This window comes from Gossypium arboreum, chromosome 12 (genome assembly GCF_025698485.1).
Source record: "Gossypium arboreum isolate Shixiya-1 chromosome 12, ASM2569848v2, whole genome shotgun sequence".
Classification (NCBI taxonomy): domain Eukaryota; kingdom Viridiplantae; phylum Streptophyta; class Magnoliopsida; order Malvales; family Malvaceae; genus Gossypium; species Gossypium arboreum.
This window is the reverse complement of record NC_069081.1, coordinates 17,632,829-17,651,099: the sequence shown is the minus strand read 5'-3', so window position 1 is coordinate 17,651,099 and position 18,271 is coordinate 17,632,829. Positions and strand designations below refer to the sequence as shown.

At 33.8% G+C, this 18,271-nt stretch overlaps 2 protein-coding genes across 2 annotated transcripts; both read left to right on the top strand.

Moving 5' to 3' along the window:
- Positions 1–259: 259 nt before the first annotated feature.
- LOC108477957 (uncharacterized) lies at positions 260–8,957 on the top strand. The gene is made up of 21 exons (XM_053022888.1): positions 260–523; positions 625–1,107; positions 1,198–1,480; positions 1,585–1,749; positions 1,842–1,994; positions 2,113–2,244; positions 2,333–2,493; positions 2,616–2,898; positions 2,991–3,293; positions 3,385–3,566; positions 3,760–3,936; positions 5,411–5,497; positions 5,602–6,064; positions 6,185–6,372; positions 6,493–6,775; positions 6,976–7,178; positions 7,305–7,587; positions 7,672–7,830; positions 7,987–8,145; positions 8,433–8,578; positions 8,682–8,957. Exons 1-21 carry the CDS (start codon positions 455–457, stop codon positions 8,955–8,957), a joined length of 4,638 nt encoding a protein of 1,545 aa, XP_052878848.1. The 5' UTR covers positions 260–454.
- Positions 2,633–4,128, top strand: LOC108478214 (B3 domain-containing protein Os11g0197600-like). Its single transcript, XM_053023420.1, has 4 exons — positions 2,633–2,898; positions 2,991–3,293; positions 3,385–3,566; positions 3,760–4,128. The coding sequence occupies exons 1-4, from the start codon at positions 2,652–2,654 to the stop codon at positions 4,030–4,032; spliced, it is 1,005 nt and encodes a 334-aa protein (XP_052879380.1). The 5' UTR covers positions 2,633–2,651; the 3' UTR covers positions 4,033–4,128.
- Positions 8,958–18,271: the final 9,314 nt, after the last annotated feature.

The window sequence follows — 18,271 nt, the reverse complement described above, 5'->3', positions numbered from 1 at the left end:
GTCACACATTAACACTATTAAACTCAAGACGGAATAAAAATACAGGGGCACATTGAACATTTGGAAAATATAGGTTCCACATTGACTTTTTTGGTAAAGTACAGGGGGTAATATGCCATTATCCCTTATTATGTTGGATAATGTTGTTTTTCAAATTATACTGTGAATGCTTTAATTATTATTTAAAATTTTTAAAATATTATTAAATTTATTTATTTATAAATTTGTTAATTATGCTTTAATTTGTTAATCTGCCTTTCCAGCTACTTACTACTATAATTAAAATTGAATTTATTGCTCTGCTCTTGAAAAATGGATTTCCCAGTTCTTGTTAAACGAGAAACTATGGAGGAGTCAGTACTCCTCAACAGCCTTCCACCATTTGTTTGTCTATTTGTTTATGTAGGCAACCATTGAATATACTCCTCAACAGCCTTCCATCATTCATCGTTCCATGTTTACTTCCAAAACTCCCCATTTTTTCAAAGTCATTCTTCAGGAAACTATAACTCATGGGAGACTTGTAAGTATTTCTTTTTTCTTTTTCTCGTTTTCTTTTTTCTACTTTGTAATCAGTTTCACTCATGAAGTTCATTGACCATGACCGTATATGGTTATTTCCAGGGGATTCCTAGAAATTTTGTGAGAAAATATGGAAACCAGCTCTCAAGCCCTGTTAAGCTTGAGGTCCCCAATGGTGCAATATGGCAGGTGGAACTCACAAAGAGTACTGATGAAAAGCTGCACTTGCAAAATGGCTGGCGAGAATTCGCAGAGCATTACTTGCTTGAATTTGGGTCTTTTGTGGTCTTCAGATACGAAGGGAATGATCGTTTCCATGTCCTAATTTTTGATAAAAGTGCTTCGGAGATCGATTATCCCTATACTAGCACTGAAGATGATGATGGGGATGGGGATGATCATATATCGGTTGGAGTAATTGCAGCTCGTCCAAGCGTGAAAACAGAGGTTTTAAGCTGCCCACAAAAGTTGACAGACACTGAAAAGGCTCAGGCGGTTCAGATAGCCAGTGCTTTCAAAAGTACTGAACATCCAGTTTTCATGGTGCTCATGCGACCATCATCTGTTTGTTATAAATATCGAATGGTAATATATAAAAGTAAGAACATGGATTAGGAACTATTTACTCTTTGTTTGGACTGAAAACATTTCATATTCTGGTTTCCTTTCCTCCAGGTCATACCATTAGACTTTGCTCTGAAATTTTTGCCAAAGCATAACTGTAATCTGACTTTATGCAATTCTGCTGGGAAAACTTGGCCTGTGACGTTCTATAGGAATACACAAAGTAAAAAACTTAGTGCACAACTCTATGGTGGATGGCAGACATTTGTGAAAGATAATCGTATTAACGTTGGTGACATATGTGTCTTTGAGTTAATTAGGCAACCTGAAATCTTAATGAAAGTGCAGATCTACCCGGCTGCCAAAAATGCAAGCAATGCCTGCAGATCACAGGGTGAGTAGCACCTTTTATATAGGGCATTGATTTAATGATCAGTTTGTTTATATGACAATCTATAGAGATGCCTTGTTTGGTCTTATCATCTGATTTTGTAACAGCTGATAATAGCATTGCCAGTCAACTTAGAACCGGGAGCTTGGTCAGTGTTACTGAACCTGATTGTCAACAAACTCGATGCCCCTACAGCTCCAGTGAACTTAAAGACTCAAAGCTCAAAACACAAAAGAACATCGATTTCCAAAATTCAACAAAAGAACTTAAGGGTAATAATCTTTTTCTTTGAATGTTTTTGATTTCGAGTAAGCAATGATGTTGTGTGTTTCCAAAGCTGTTGTAAAGTTTTCAATCTTAACAGGTGAATTCAGATGTTTAGCAAAAAATGATAATGGAGGGGTTTCAGGTGATTGGGGATGTCTGAAACCTGACCTTGTGAGCAAGATGCAACCATTGACTCCAACTGAGAAACAAAGAGCTACTGATATTGCAAGTTGGTCTTCCTTAAGATTAGGTGAGTGGAGAAGTCAAATACATTAGCTCCCTTGTAGAGTGCTGCATAGCCATAGATATTATCCATAGCAATGAAGAGGATGACTATATGTTTGTCGAACTTCTTGATGATGTTTCAGTGAGTGGGAAAAGTAAAGAGAAATCACATTTGCCATGTTCTCTGCCTCAGAAGAAAATGAGAATCAATTCTCCTAATCAACATGGACAAAATTCAAAGTTAGAGGTTTTATCTTCAGGCATTAGCTCTGATGGTACGCCTTTCTTATTGCAATTTTGGGAGTGGGTTGCTTTTGAGGTTCTCAAATTGAGATGCTCATGTCATTTTTTTTTTAATTACAGCTCAGAGAAGTGTGACAACTGAGGCTTTAAGTTGTGTGCAACGGCTGACAGCCATTGAAAAGACGCATGCTGTTCAGATAGCTAGTGCTTTTAAAAGTACTGAAAACCCAGTTTTTATGGTAGTCATGCGACCATCATACGTTCTTGGTAAATGCAGAATGGTAACTTTCAAAACTAGAACCTGGCTATTCTCTAAACCATTCATTTTGCGGACTCCAAGTAGCTTAAGATAAAAAAATTATTCAGTCTATACTCTGATCTATATTCCCTTCTTGGATTCCAGTTTATACCATCGAACTTCACAAGGAAATTTTTGACAATGTACAAGTGTAATCTGACCTTGTGCAATTCCACTGGGAAAACTTGGCATGCCAAGTTCTTTAGATATCCAGAAAATAAAAAACCAAATGCACACCTCTACGGTGGGTGGTGTGAATTTGTGGAAGATAATCATCTTAATGTTGGTGACATTTGTGTTTTTGAGCTAATTAAGCATCCTGAAATCTTAATGAAAGTGCAAATCTATCCGGTTGTCAAAAATGCAAGCAAGGCCTGCGGGCCACAAGGTGAGTAGAACTTATTATAGATCATTGATTCAATGATTAATTTATATGACCATCTATGGAGATGCCTTATTGCTTCTTATCATTTGTAACAGCTCTCGGGAGCATAGTCAGTCGAGTTAAAACTAGGAGCTTGGTCAGTGATGCTAAACGTAGTTGTCAACAAAGTGCACGTCCCCCCAGCTCCAGAGAATTTATAGACCTAACAGACTCGTACATTGAGAGCTTGGATGACTCTCCACTAGACCAGAAAACGAAGAAGAAAATGACATCTCCAAGTTTTCAGCCTTGTAAGTTGATGAGAACCAATCCAAGTGAAAGCAATCAAGCTAAGGGGATTAAGCTGGAGAAAGAAAAGAAGAGCTTGAATTTCCAATATTTAACAAAAGAAGTTGGTGGTGATCTTTGTGTTTGAAAAGTTCTTTTGAGTTTGATAAATGTAATGCTATGCTTCCAAAGATATTGTGTTGACCATTTCAATCTTAACAGGTGAACTCAAATATTCTGTAAGGAATGATAGGGAAAGGAGGTCAAGTGCACGGAGATGTCCGAAACCTGATCCTGTATACGGGAAACAAAGAGCTTGCGTAGGAGCTAGTGCTTTCAGAACTTCAAATCCCTCTTTCAGTGTTGTGATACATCCGTCATACATTGGTTCTTCTAGTTCTCTGGTAAGATTTCAGTTGAATCATATTTATATAATCCAAGTGTAGAGCAAATGGCTCTTTCATTATTCCTCATACGAACTGAGTTTCAGGTAACCAATATTGCAATGCAAATGCTATTTAAAAACGAAAAGGGCAGTATGAAAATGGTGTTGTTGATTAAGAATTCATTATTATTAAGATTTTGACATGTTGGCAGCATATACCGGTGGAATTTGTCAAGAGATATTTGAAGAAAAGCGGAGAAATGGTGCTGAGAGTTGTAGATGGGAGGATTTGGATAGTTGAGTACAGAAGAAAAGCAAGTAATAAAGGTGGAAAAGCAAAGTTTGGGAGTAGGAGTTGGGGACAGTTTGCGAAAGACAATCAACTGGAGGTGGGAGACGTTTGTGTGTTTGAGCTGATGAATGAAAATGGAAACTTGTTGGAAGTCGCCATTCATCGCAAGCATTTACTCATCAAAATTGATTAACTGAAAAAACACAAGTCAAAGTATTTTAATCCAAATTGGAGCTGTTTGATGAAGTTGACAACCAACATTGTATTTGATGGTTTGTTCTTGGAGCTATTTTAGATTTATTATGCTTATTATTATTTACTAATTTTAATATCGCATACAACCTCTTTAATTATTTTTATGTATTATAAAATAAAACTATATTTTATCATATTCAATATATAATATAATTTTATTTTGTATAGTTAATACAATAAACACAATTATTTTGATAATTCAAATATTATGCTAATAAAAATTTGAATAATTATTATTACATTTGCAAAAACTATAAAATTTGATAACTCATAAATTAAACTATTTACTATAGTTTATTTTCTCAATACTCAATAAATTGATAATAATAATTTGTATATATTATATTATGAAGCTACTTTTATATAAATAATTAAAATATGCTATTTAAAACAAAAGTAATCTAATTTTTTTTGTTAATAATTTAAATTTAAATTAATTCAATATAAATTTAAATATTATAAAATTAGTACAATTTTAATTTTTGATTTCTTTTCATTTAATGACCATTAATATAGATAAGATTTTAAGATAATTAGAAAGAAATAAACTACGTTTACAATCCTTTGTAAAGATTATTTAAAAGAACAACCAAAAAGAGTCCAAACGAAAACAATTGCTACACAACTTAAAAAGAAAAACAAAAAAACCGCCATTGTTTTGTGGTTCAACCAAGGTTTGAATGATTATTTTCTTTAATCTCCCCTGCTGGATCTAAACATCGATAACCCACTCATCTTCTTTTGATAAAGTGGCACATCAAACATCAAGCTTGCGATGCCACACTCTTTGGTCAGTTTTTACTTTACAGTGTATAATTTGTAGGTTCTGATGTAGCTTTAAACTTTAGTTTCATCTTCTAATTGTTTTTGTATCATATAAATTCTATAATAAAAGATGGGATTTGGTTTGCATATAGAATTCAAACTTCAAAACTTTGTACATTATGTCAATGAATTTTAAACTTAACAAGTTATGGTAGGTTGTTGTTACAATTGAATTATTTGATTATATTTCGAATTATTTTTTAGTTTAATCCTTACAGTTCAATTGATCATTCACTGTTGGGTTTCTAATTCCAACTCCACATTATTGCCCATTTGAGTTAGTGTTGTTAAGCAATTTAAACCAAAAGGGTTTTAGTTTTTTGAAACAATTTTCTCATTTAATGAGAAGTTAAGAAACATGTCTTGGTAGCTGGGAATTAATTAAGCAACACATCAAGCTATTTATATATATATATATAATCCATGAAACATAGAAACCAAGCTTTTCTTGAGCTGTTCACTAAAGATTTCTTGCAAATTCTTACAACCAGAAGGCCAATAACGGTTCCATGTTTGCACCAAAGACACCCCATTTCTTCAAGATTATTTTGGAGGCCACTATTCGAGATAAGAAGCTTGTAAGCATTCTTCTCTTTTGTTCCCTTTATAATATTTTTCATTTTCGGTTTGAAATTCTAGTGCTATCTCACTAATTATCTGAGATTTACATGTTCTCTAACAGGGGATTCCTAGAAAGTTTGTGAAGAAGTATGGAAAGGGGTTATCAAGTTCAGTATTATTAACGGTTCCAAGTGGTGATACATGGCATGCCCAGCTGACAAAATCTGATGGTGTTGTTTGGTTTCAAAATGGATGGCAAGCATTTGCAGAATATTACTCTCTCCAGTATGGGCATTTCTTGGTTTTCAGATATGAAGGGAATGGCAAGTTTCTGGTGCTCATATTTGATATGAGTGCATCGGAGATTGAATATCCATGCAAGAGCCATATTGAAGATCATAATAGTGATGATCAAGTGTGTCTAAAACTTGTCAAGAAAGAAGCTAAAGATGATACTTGTGATGGAACCTTGTATGAGACTCCTCCATGCAAGGAGACTAGGAAGAAGAAGAAGAAGAAGAAGAGATCACGACCACCATGTTCTAAACCTCGGAAGAAACTCAAAATCACTCAAAAAGACAAAAGTAAGTGCAATTTTTATATTACTAAATCTGGCTATTTTATGAGTGCAATTTTTATATTACTAAATCTGGCTATTTTATGATCCTTCATTGTGTTGATCTTCTGTGGGAGAACTCGTTCAGATGAAAAAGATTGGGAAGATGAATCAACTAGAGAAGAAGACATGCAAACCAAGGTTCCTAGGGATGAGCACGCATTTGGAGTCACCGAATATGATAAAGCTCTTCAAAGAGCCAGTTCCTTCAGATCAGAGAATCCATTTTTTCTGGTTATAATGCAGCCTTCATACATTAACCCTGGTCGAAAAATGGTAAAAAGCTTTAATGAAACCCGTAATACCATACTCCCTTCTTATGTAAAGTTGACTTAACTTACATGCATATTTCTTCTTGCATGTTGAACTTTATTTATTTATTTGTAATGATCACAGTGCATACCAAAGGAGTTTACTATGAAGTTTCTAAAAGAAAATCTTGGTGATTTAACCCTTTGCACTTCGGAAGGGAAAACTTGGTCTACTCAGTACTGGCGCTATATAAGCAGAAACAAGTACACAAAAGCAATCATCCATATTGGTTGGAGGCAATTCATGCTGGCCAACAATTTGGAAGCTGGTGATGTTTGTGTCTTTGAGCTGATTTCGCAAACTGAAAGCATGCTGAAAGTAATTATTTACCGTGTTCGTCAAGATACAAGCTGTAGTTCTCCATTGGGTGAGTAATCATTTGCTCATTTAGTCGAACATTCGTAGTTGATCTCACTTTCTCAATTTGGGTCTAACAAGATGATAATATCAAATTGAACTGGTTCGGATTTTTGGGTTCAAATTTTATGCGCTTATATATTGAATAAGTATTTAGTTAGCATATATCATGCAAAGGTTTGAACGTACTCTTCTGTTGATACTTATCAGGTGGAATAAACTCTTCGGAAAATGGTGGTAACATAAACTCATCAACACTGGGAAGCACAGAGTCTAATCATGATTGCTTGATGCGACCAATGACGCCTGTTGAGAAAGCAAGAGCTATTCTGAAAGCTAGTAATTTCAAATCTAAAAACCCTTTTTTCAAGGTTGTAATGCAACCCAGATACTTGATCTTAAGATGTAGCCTGGTAAGTTTTCCGAAGATTATATTCATATTAATACTTGGATACGAGTATTTTTAGAAATATGAAAAATCAGAATGATACCTTGTGAATTTTTTCATCTCAGTTTTTTGATTTCTTATCTTTCCCCAGGGTATACCATACAAATTTGTTAAGAGATATCTTGACGAAGAGAAGGAGGAAGCCATCCTTCAAGTTTCGGATGGGCGAACTTGGGTTGTCAAGTTTGCTGTTAAAGTATTCACTGGTGGACAACATAAAGCTGAATTCTCAACCTGGAGGGCTTTTGCACGGGACAATAACTTGGAAGTTGGTGATGTATGCGTCTTTGAGCTGATTAACCGCCATGAAAATTCATTCAAGGTCTCCATTTTTTCAGCAGCACCAGGAGCTAATTCTTCTCTGTCATCACAAGGTTAGTATGAATCTATTTGATTTTCTGTTAAATTAATGAAAGATACATTCTATATTGATTAGTATATTTTTCTGATATATTCAGCTGATGATGCTGAAGCCAGTCAAGTTGCATCCAAGAATTGCTTGGTACCTAGAATTGAAGCTGATGATGATTTTGGCAATTGTTATGCTGGAAATTCTGGCCCTGCTGCCCAACTCACTACTATAGAATATCAAGAAAATGAAGAGGAAGTCAATCTTAGTAAGTATATCTCTAAAACCTGACAATACTAGATGCGATATGAAAACTATGACTAACAGCAAGATACAAAATATGACACTTAAATACACAAATATTTCAAAATTTATATTCACTAGTTTGTTTGTTTTTTTTTTTTTTTTTTTTTAATATATTCAGCTGATGATGCTATAGCCAGTCAAGTTGCATCTAAAGATTGGCTGGTTCCAAAAATTGAAGCTGATGATGATTTTGGCAAATGTCATGTTGGAAATTCTAGCCCCGCTGCCCAATTCCCTGCCATAGGATATCAAGAAACTGAAGAGGAAGTCCAACCTAGTAAGTATATCTCCAAGGTCCTCAAACTCATTTGGAATGGACCATCATGTCAAAATTTATATAATATAGATTAACTTGTCAAAAATTATAAGAATGTAAAATAATCAAAACACGATTATGAGACGAGACAGGAATACACGAATTGCAAGTTGTTATACCTGATGAAACTAAGTTTAAGCTGGAGAATCCAAAATATAAATTACAGATTACCATCCTTCAATGCAAGGATATGAACTTAAAGTTAAACCTCTTACATTGCACTATTTCATGAACTTTTGCTTTTGCAGCTATATCTACAAGGCCAAGAGGCCCACAACGGCTGCAAGCTCGCGAAAAAGCTAAAGCTCTTCAACGAGCCAGTGGTTTCAAGTCTCAGAACCCATTTTTCACTGTTGCTATGCAGCCATCTTATGTTAGTAATGGGTATAGATTGGTAAGCATTCATTGGAAAACTTGAATCTATTCTCTAATACAGAACATAAGATTAGGGTGTTAGATTGTGATTTACTGTTTTCTTACCTCATGTTTGTTGGCAGGCTATACCATTGGACTTTTCCAGGAAATACTTGAGGAATGGGAGTGGTAATGCAATCCTGTCCACGGTGGGAGATGGGAGGACATGGTTGACCAAGTATCATCGTGAAGCAAAGGGAACAAACCCCAGAGCAAAGTTGATTGATGGGTGGAAGACTTTTGCAAAAGATAATAACTTGGAAATTGGTGATGTTTGCGTCTTTGAGATGATCAATTCAGAGGGCTATCAATTGTCTTTGAATGTAGCTATTTACAAGCCTCAAGAGGATCAAACATAGCTCGCCTATAAAATCTTTGTTTATCTCTACTGTGACATAATTACCTCGCCATTATTAAAAGGGTCTGCTGTTGGAATTTCCCTTTTTTCATCCTAGTTTTTCGTTGTTTCGATTTTTTTGGATGTAAATATTTAAGAATTGCTACATAATTAGGTTGACATGGTTAAAATCCTGTTAAAGTAATTTCGTTCCCTTCTTTGTAATTTGATTTGGTACAAAAAAATACATTTTTAAATATCAAATACGAAAAATATACAAAACTAATTTGAGTATAAATCTAGTTATCAAAATATATGAAATTGTATAACATCAATAATTTCAAGCATCAAATTTCATAAAAGTCAACACCTTCATAGAAATTGACACTTAGAATTAACTTTAAAGCAAATTGCTTTAAGTGTCCGAATTCACTTTATTATAAAATTGTATTATATAATATGATAATATTTATATTTAAATAATTATCACATAAATTTAGTGATGTCCACTAAACTAACTAATAAATCGACTAAGGCAAGTGTACCTATCAATTAGTAGTGTAGTTGTGGTGACCACAAATATTGTTCCTTCAATAACTACAATTACTACTAATTATCGTCTTCCTATTATTTAACCTAATAATTCAAAAGGTTGATTAAAATTAAAATTAACTAACAAATGCATATCTAGGTAATAATCTACCTAGACTTCATCTATAATTCTCAATCTAATTTATGCAATTTCTTTGACTCGTAGAAATCCCTAATTTATGCCAATATCTCTTTCGAGCATAAAAGCAACTAACTCTAGGTTGATTAATTGAAATTTCTTTCTAATTAAAACCTATATTATCACATTAATTCGCACTACGGATCCACCTATTAGATTTGACTCTAATTCGATAAAATTATGTCGTCCTATTTCTAGAATTGCATGCAACTCCATTTAATTATGCAAGATTTAACCACAAGAAGGGTCTATTCAACCTTAAACTTATGCACAACAAACATAGATTAATAACCTAGAATTATCAACCCAAGAACAATTGAGCGTTCATAATTGAAAACAAAGAACTAAGTTTTTATTGTATAAAATTATAAATCAAACAATAGTATCCATCCTAGGTATTAAGAAAATTAGTTCATACTTGCAAGAAGAAACATAAAAAATACAATATAACCACTAAAATAAAAGAAACCCATGATAACTCCCTTGGAAATCAACTTGGACTCTTGAATCTTGATGGATAACTGCTTGGAAATTAGCTTCAATGGTGTTCTTCAAGTAATTTTCATGCTATTTCATGACGACTGTTGTCTCTTTTCTTTTATTTATTTATTTTTTATCATTTATACCTTCCTAAAATGCCAAAATGTCACACCCAAATTTGTCAAGTACTGAGTTGTAGGGAGAATTTGTAGATTTAATTGAAAGGTTGTCTAAATTGGTGGGTTATTTTTTTTAATTAAAGTTAATTAACGGACTGATTTTGGAAAAGGTTGGGTTTCAACCACAGTCCCGTTAATATAGAATTGAGTATATAATAGTGGGAGACATAATGATTAAGGTATTTCTAGGTGGCTACGTATTGGTTTTGGTGATAGGGGGTCAGAAGGACTATATATATGAGAAGCATTCTTCTTTGATAACAATTCTTTTTTTTTTTTTTGTTCTTCTTTTCTCTGGTTTGCTATGGAAGAGAGAAAAATTGAGGAATGTTCATTCATTAAGGGAAGAGACTAAAGATTAAGTTTTAGAAATTGGAAATCTTGCATGCTGGTAAATTTTCTAGTCTCTTAGCATTAACAGATTCAGGAAAAGAAAGTAGTTAAGGATTTTAGTAAATTATTGGTTCTGTTCTGTTTTGGGGTAAATGGACGAATAAACATTCAAATGGCTTCTACATGCAAAGAAATTATGGTTTTTGTGAAAATGAATGGTCTCAGTTGGATTCTGATATAGTTGTTGTGTTGTATTGTATTAATCAAAGAGGCTCGCGTAGCAAAGGAAAAAGATTTGGAAGATGGAATGAGCGATGACTCCTCAGTGAATTCTCTAGCTCAAATCTTAAATGGATGAATTTTGTGTCATTAAAATACTACATATTTAGTGTTACCAATGGTGAATCAATTTGGCAAAGTGTTGATGTATTGTGTGTGCATGGGGTATTGTGTATAAATATTATTTGGATGAATATGACCACGATTGAATAGATGTGTAATAGCCCATTTTTAGTGAAATTGAAACAGTGGTTTCAGGAACACAAATTTGAGTTCGAAAGAAAATTTATTTTAATATTATTTTATAGTTTACTGTATAATAGGAATATCATATAAAAATTTCGTTAAGAAAATTTTATCGCTTATATATTTAATTGATAAAAGGACCAAATTGCATAACATGCAAAAGTTGAATTCTAGTAGCTAAAGGGATCAAATAGCTATGGAATTCAAAGTTGTAGGTCCTTATATGGAAAATAGACCATTAAGAGGAGTTAGTAGATAAGTATGATGATTCATCCTTGGAAAATTTAATAAAGAAAAGGATGGAATTGAAAAGATGAAATAATTAAAGATGATAAATTAATTAAATAACAAAATATCATCATATTCATCATCTTTCCCAAATTAAAGACATGGAAACCCTAGTTATGGGTGTTGAGCTCAAGCAAACTATTTTGGCTTAATTAGGTATGTATTTTTGTTTCATTTTTAATAATTTTTATATTTCCGAGATCGTAATAACTTAATCTAGCTATCTCGGGGATTAATTTGCAAAGTTATCAAAGTACTGGGGTTTTTCCATGGTCGAGTATGTATGAATTATGAAGTTTTATGGTAGAAAATGAAAGGTTGTTGATAGATAAACAATTTTTGTTAAGGGGATTTTAATAAAATTATGATTTAGGGACTAAATTGAAAAGATGTAAAATTTATGAAAAAATTCTAAATTTTATGAAATACATGAGCTGCTATTATTACATGTAAAAATCAGCTAGGCTTGGAACAAGGATTAAATTGCATGAATTTCATTTTCTGAGCCTAGGGACTAAATGGTAATTAATCAAAAGTATATGGGAAAAACGGTAATTTTTCCTAAGATATGAATTGGATTGAAATGAATATGAATTGTATTAAATTGAGCTAAATTTACTCGTATAGATCCGGATAGACCAAATACGGAGTTAGATCGTGGAAAAGAAAAAAAGTGTCAGATTAGTAGATGTTGCATACACGAACACTTGTCGAGTTAAGTTCGTGTAACTAAATTATATAATTATATGTTTGAATTGAATGTTATGTATGTGTATTGTGTAGTTGACATATATGAAATTCAGTCACATATCCAACAATGTTCGACAAATATTAAGTCCAGTTTGAATAAATGAAATTTGATGGATACAAGGTTTCTAAATTGGTTGTGGTCCTGCATGTATTGCGGACATACCATAGCTCGAAAAAGTGTCCCGTTATTAGATCTCCTGAGCATCCTAATATTTAGCTCTCACGAGCTTCCCGTTATATGATTCTTGCGAGCTTCCCCTTAATAGCTTTTCAGAGCATCTCGATTGGTTGTGATCCTGTATATGTTGTGGACACACCACAACTCTTATGAGCGTCCCTATATATGGCTCCCTAAAGCTTCCCGATTAAAGGCTCTTTCATGAGCTTCCTGATAAATGGTTCTCCAAAGTTTCCCGATATTGGCTCGCTTGAACTTCCTGATTATAGCTCTTATGAGCTTCCCGTTACATGGCTCACATGAGCATCTTATTATTTGGCTTGAAAAAGAGAGCTTTTGGTTTAAGTGCTTGTATGAGCATTCTCGAATATGAATTGATGGATTACAAATTTGTACACTTCGTGTGTACTACCCATGTATCCATCGATATTTTAAATGATTCAACAGGCAAAGTTCTAACATGAGATAACATGAAATTGAAATGAACTATACTAGTATATACCCAAAATATATGGAATTGATGTATGAACACTATAACATCCCGAATCAAGGTCTAGTCGGAATAGTGGTTTTGTAACCACAAATCTGAAATAGAAATAATTGTTTTATGATTGTTTGATGATCTATGATATGTTTGTATGCTTGTGTAAAAATTTCATGAAGAAATTTTATGGATAAAGTGTCCAATTTGACATTAGGGACTAAATTGCAAAAGATGCAAAATATGAGTTCTAGAAGCTTTTAGCATGAAATTGAATTGGATCATTAATTAGAGGTCCTTAAATGGTAATTTGACCAAGTTCTAAAATTTTGGACAAAAATGGGCTTGGATGGGTGAAATTTCAAAGAAAGGCATTAAGGGTATTTTGGTAATTAAATGGACTAAAAGACAAAATAAAAGCCAAAATTTGTCCAAGCTCAATAGTAAGTGCATTCAAGCCCCGTTTTTGAGGTTCTTTGCATTTTTGAAGTCCTTCTAACATGATATACCCATTTCTAGCCATATTTTGAAGTAGGGTTCATGTTTAAAATTTGACCCATGTGTGACAGACATATGTTTTGATGTTTAATGGAGGAATATGAAAAACTGATGTAACACCCCGAACCCGAGACCGTCGCCGGAGTCGAACACGAGGTGTCAACAGACTTCAAACCACTTATTGAGAAGTTCCAGACAAGCTGCTAATCTGTGTGCTAGTCGCTTCAAAAATCATAACTTGAGTTTTACAACTCGAAAATCATCTTTGTAATTTTTTTCTGAAACTAGACTCATATTTCCATCTACAAATTTTTTTCTAGAATTTTTTGTCAAGCCAATTAGTACAGTTTATTAGTTAAACTCTCCCATGTTACAGGGGCCGACTACACTGACCTTCATGCGTTACAACTCGAATAACTCCCTGTGCAGGGCTTCAATACTGGTGCCGTTTGTTTCTATAGAAACTAGACTCAAGGAGGAATTTATACATATATGGTATGACTCCTAATTATTTCTGGTTAATTTATAATGAATTTTCAAAGTCGGAACAGGGAATCCAGAAACCGTTCTGGCCCTGTTTCACTAAAACCCAAATATCTCTTAACATACAACTCATATAACCGTTTCGTTTCCTCCATATGAAAATAGATTCATCAAGGTTCATTTACATAATTTATTCACTATTTAATTCCATTCCTACTATTTTTAGTGATTTTTCACATCCACGTCACTGTTGCTGCCAGCATCATTTTCTAGGGTAGACTTTCTCTAACACATAGTTTCTATGATTCAACCACCCTTTTTCATATATGGTCCAAAATATAAGCATGATGACCCATTCTAATGGCTGGTCATTGCCAAACACTTCCATGCCTCTTAATGAGCATATACATACCAAAAGATTATAACATTATGCTCAAAACATTTATAAGCCATTTTCGCATGGCTATTCAAAATTTTACATACCAAGTTCAAACAAAACATAATAGCCTATACATGCCGAAATGTTTTCTTAAACCATCTAAGAAGAAGATACCAAAAAGTCGCTAGACGGTGTGATGACTTCGATGACAGTCCCGAGTACGCAAAATGGATCAAGAACCTAAATAAACAACAAATAAGCACACCAAATAAGTACATAACTCAGTAAGTCGTAAGCACTACTCTACCATCAACAATAACAATCATAAGTGAATAATCAAATAATACAAAATAGATGTTTCCAGCCATAACAAACTATACTGCAATTTCTAAAATTTTTGGTTCGATCTCATGCCAAATCCTTCAACCAAATCAAACGCCAAGTCAGCCCAATCGATTTGGATCCGTTTCCTCAAGTTGGAACAACAATGCACTAGATAATTTTATGCGTACACCGTACAATCCCAATTTCGATATTTAGTTAGTAACTCAATCACTTACCTCGTTCATGCACAATTTATTTCCACAACCGAATGTGGCACACATAGTGCTTATTATGTTCGCACACATAGAGCTATAGCAAATCGCACACATAGTGCCATAGTGAATCGCACACATAGTGCCATAGTAAATCGCACACATAGTGCCATAGTAAATCGCACACATAGTGCCATAGTGAATCGCACACATAGTGCCATAGTAAATCGCACACATAGTGCCATAGTGAATCGCACACATAGTGCATTTGAGATAGCCTCATGCCTCAACCTTCCAATCGGCACACATAGTGCCACATAGTCTTTGCACACATTGTGCCTTATGTCAATTCATCATGGTAAAGCAATTTACTAAATTCGAATTGTACATATAATCATATTAATAAATAGGAGAATCACTCCGAAAAATATCTATCCAAGGAGTTCTCACAACAAGTGCTTAAAGACTTACTTTGCGTTGAGTATAACGGTTCCGACCCGGCTACTCGATGTCCTTGGCTTTGCCCTTGCTTGTTTCTCCTTCTTTAACTTCTCGGGCTTAATAGATAAATAAACTAGTTTAATCATCTTGCTATACATTTATAGTTCAATTACACATGCATATGTATATTTGTAGATTCGCAACCCTCTTACTAATTACTCATTTAGTCGATTATACACATGATTAAAGGTAACATCATGAATGGGCATACTTATATATATATATATACATACCCGATTGTGCACAAAAAATTTGACTCAACCTCACCTATGTACTCCTTTGATGGCGAATATGTATATATGTATAGTGTCATCTATAACATCATCTAAACACCTAAATTCTTCTAATGCACACTTGACCACCCCTTTTTTTTTTTCCAATCTAGCATAGCTTCACCTCCAACAAAATGACTAACATCTTCACTTTCATGCTAACATAACAAGCAACTTAGTTCATCCACACAACTAACATGTCAATAGCATCAAGGTATCTACTAATTTTTTTTTGTCAAATCCCAACTCTCCAACTCTCCAACAACCCTAAACCCCACCATGGGTTAGATAGAATTCAAACTAACAACCAACAATACACATGAATTTAAAGGAATAACTCCAACATACCTCAACTTGGATACTAGTATGGCCGACTTCTCCAAAGCTTTTCTCTTTTCCTTTCACTTGGTTTTTCGGCTAAGAGGTAGCAAGGATGAACACCTATTTTTTTTTGTTCATTTTCCTATCATTAATCTTTATTTCCTCTATTTTAATATCTTACCAACATTAAATAATTATAACAACATGATCTTGGAAAGATGAAGCCATGCTTGGCCGGCCACTCAACTTAGTTTGGGGCATTTTGACATGCAAACCCAACTTTTCATAATTCCATACTATTTGGTCCTCACTTATTTACCTATCAAATTTTCTAAGTCTCTCAACTAAATCCTTTCGAGCAAGATTCACATTCCTAAGATAAAAATTGAATCACCAAATTTTTATACTAGTACTACCACACATATAAGGTATGCAAATAAAATTTTAACTAAATTTTATGACTCGATTTTGTGGTCCCGAAACCACATCCCGACTAAGGTCAAATTAGGGCTGTTACAATTGATGTGTGTTTAACATCTTTTACTAAGTGATTTTGCATGAAAATGCTTAAAAAGGACCAAATTGTAAAAGTTGTAAAATGGGTAGTAGATTTGTGAAAAAAAAGAGAATATGGACTGCTATAGGTGTAAATATGGTTCGGTTAGGCTTGGGTAACAAAGAAAATGTACACATTTCATTTTACGAGCCTAGGGCTAAAGTGTAATTATGAAAAAGTTTAGGGGTAAAAATGCAAATTTGCTAAAGAGTAAATTTTGGACCTTTTTGAATAATGTGAGTGTTAAATAAGTTATATTTGATTTAATTGATCAAGAAAAATGAAATTCGGGCTTAGATCGGGAAAGAACGAGGTTATGGACTAAATCGGAATAAATAGTCGTTTTTGCATTCGAGGTAAGTTCGTGTGATAATAATAATGCAATGTTATTGTTGATTATGCTTGAGACCTAAATTGGTATGTTAATTCAATTATGTTAAATTAAATGTTTATGATGCTATGTACGTAATGGTGATGTACTCTATAAAATATTTGATAGTTCAAATATCAATAACGTGCTATGTGATGACTGAATATATTGGAAATGAAATGGAAGTTTATATATGATGTTATGTCATGTCCTATTGCTTAATGTCATGTGAATTTTAAATGCTTTATTACTATCATGAGAATGTTTTGATCATTCCATGAGTAAGTGATGGGTATTATGGACATTAAGAATGATATTATAAGCAAGCTCGACAGAGAAACGATAGAAAGGAAAATCCCGTTTGAACCTTAGGAATAATTTAGGATACAAGTGACATATCACTAGAAACTATGTGATCTGAACTCATGAGTTATGGTCTGAGTTCATGATATATGCGACATCTGAACTCATGAGTTGTGGTATGAGTTCATGATATATGTGACACATGTTATTGCGTTTTGGGTGCTGGTCTTGTACGTTCTACTGGTGACTGGGTAGTCCGGCATGTGTTGCAGATACCTGTCAACTTGTATAAATAGCCCGTGTCGTTATGTACTGACTGAAAACTTGTGTGAGCAAACCCGTGAGTAGCTCGAAAGCGAGCAACATGTGATATGTGATATGAGGTAGTGTTGGCTACATATGAGGCACTTAGGTGAGAGATTCCGATGTATCCGATGGCATTCCAAGTGTTCAACGGGTAGTCCAAAGAGAAGTTCAACGAGTAATCCAAAGGTTATGTTAAAGAAATGACAAGGTATGATCAAGTTGAAAGGGTACAGGTACGTACTCGAAACTCCTGAACAATGAGCTTAATATGTGATGAACATGAATGTTGTACATGAGAAGGTTATGATTATGTTACCTTGATGAGATACGAATGAATGAATTATGATTATAGGACTTTATTGTACACTATGCTAATGATATGATTGCATTATGTTTAAGATACATGATGACCTTATGGTGAATTATGTTTAAATGAATGATGAACATGAGGTATGTGATATAGGCTACGTGTGAGTACAATATTGATTTAAGTAAAGAAATGGCATGGGATGCTTATTATTCTCATACGGGCTCATTAAACTTTAAAGCTTACCCCCTCCTTTCCATTTCTTTTAGTGTTGTCAGGTTGGCTCGAGGTTGGAGATCTTTGGAGACAGCATCACACTATCAAGCTATCACCTTTGGGGTATTGATAAACCTTAGATGTCTTTGAGTGAGTGGCATGTATAAGGACTTAGTTATTATGATATGAGTTTTTATGATTTAGCCAAATGTATTGGCTTATATCGATTTATTGTATAGGGCCATGAGATATGACTCATATTGATTATGGTTTGTTAGCCTATCTATCCATGCTATGTTCTAATGCTTTGTGATGTGATGAAGTAGTCATGTTTATTTGCTATG

Bases quoted from the DNA above. Each gene is read 5' to 3' on its own strand.
- LOC108477957 (XM_053022888.1), top strand. From the start codon at position 455: ATGTTTACTTCCAAAACTCCCCATTTTTTCAAAGTCATTCTTCAGGAA. The intron at 524-624 runs GTAAGTATTTCT...GGTTATTTCCAG, and splicing joins CTATAACTCATGGGAGACTT to GGGATTCCTAGAAATTTTGT. The intron at 8,579-8,681 runs GTAAGCATTCAT...GTTTGTTGGCAG, and splicing joins TTAGTAATGGGTATAGATTG to GCTATACCATTGGACTTTTC.
- LOC108478214 (XM_053023420.1), top strand. From the start codon at position 2,652: ATGTACAAGTGTAATCTGACCTTGTGCAATTCCACTGGGAAAACTTGG. The intron at 2,899-2,990 runs GTGAGTAGAACT...CATTTGTAACAG, and splicing joins CAAGGCCTGCGGGCCACAAG to CTCTCGGGAGCATAGTCAGT. The intron at 3,294-3,384 runs GTGATCTTTGTG...CAATCTTAACAG, and splicing joins TTTAACAAAAGAAGTTGGTG to GTGAACTCAAATATTCTGTA.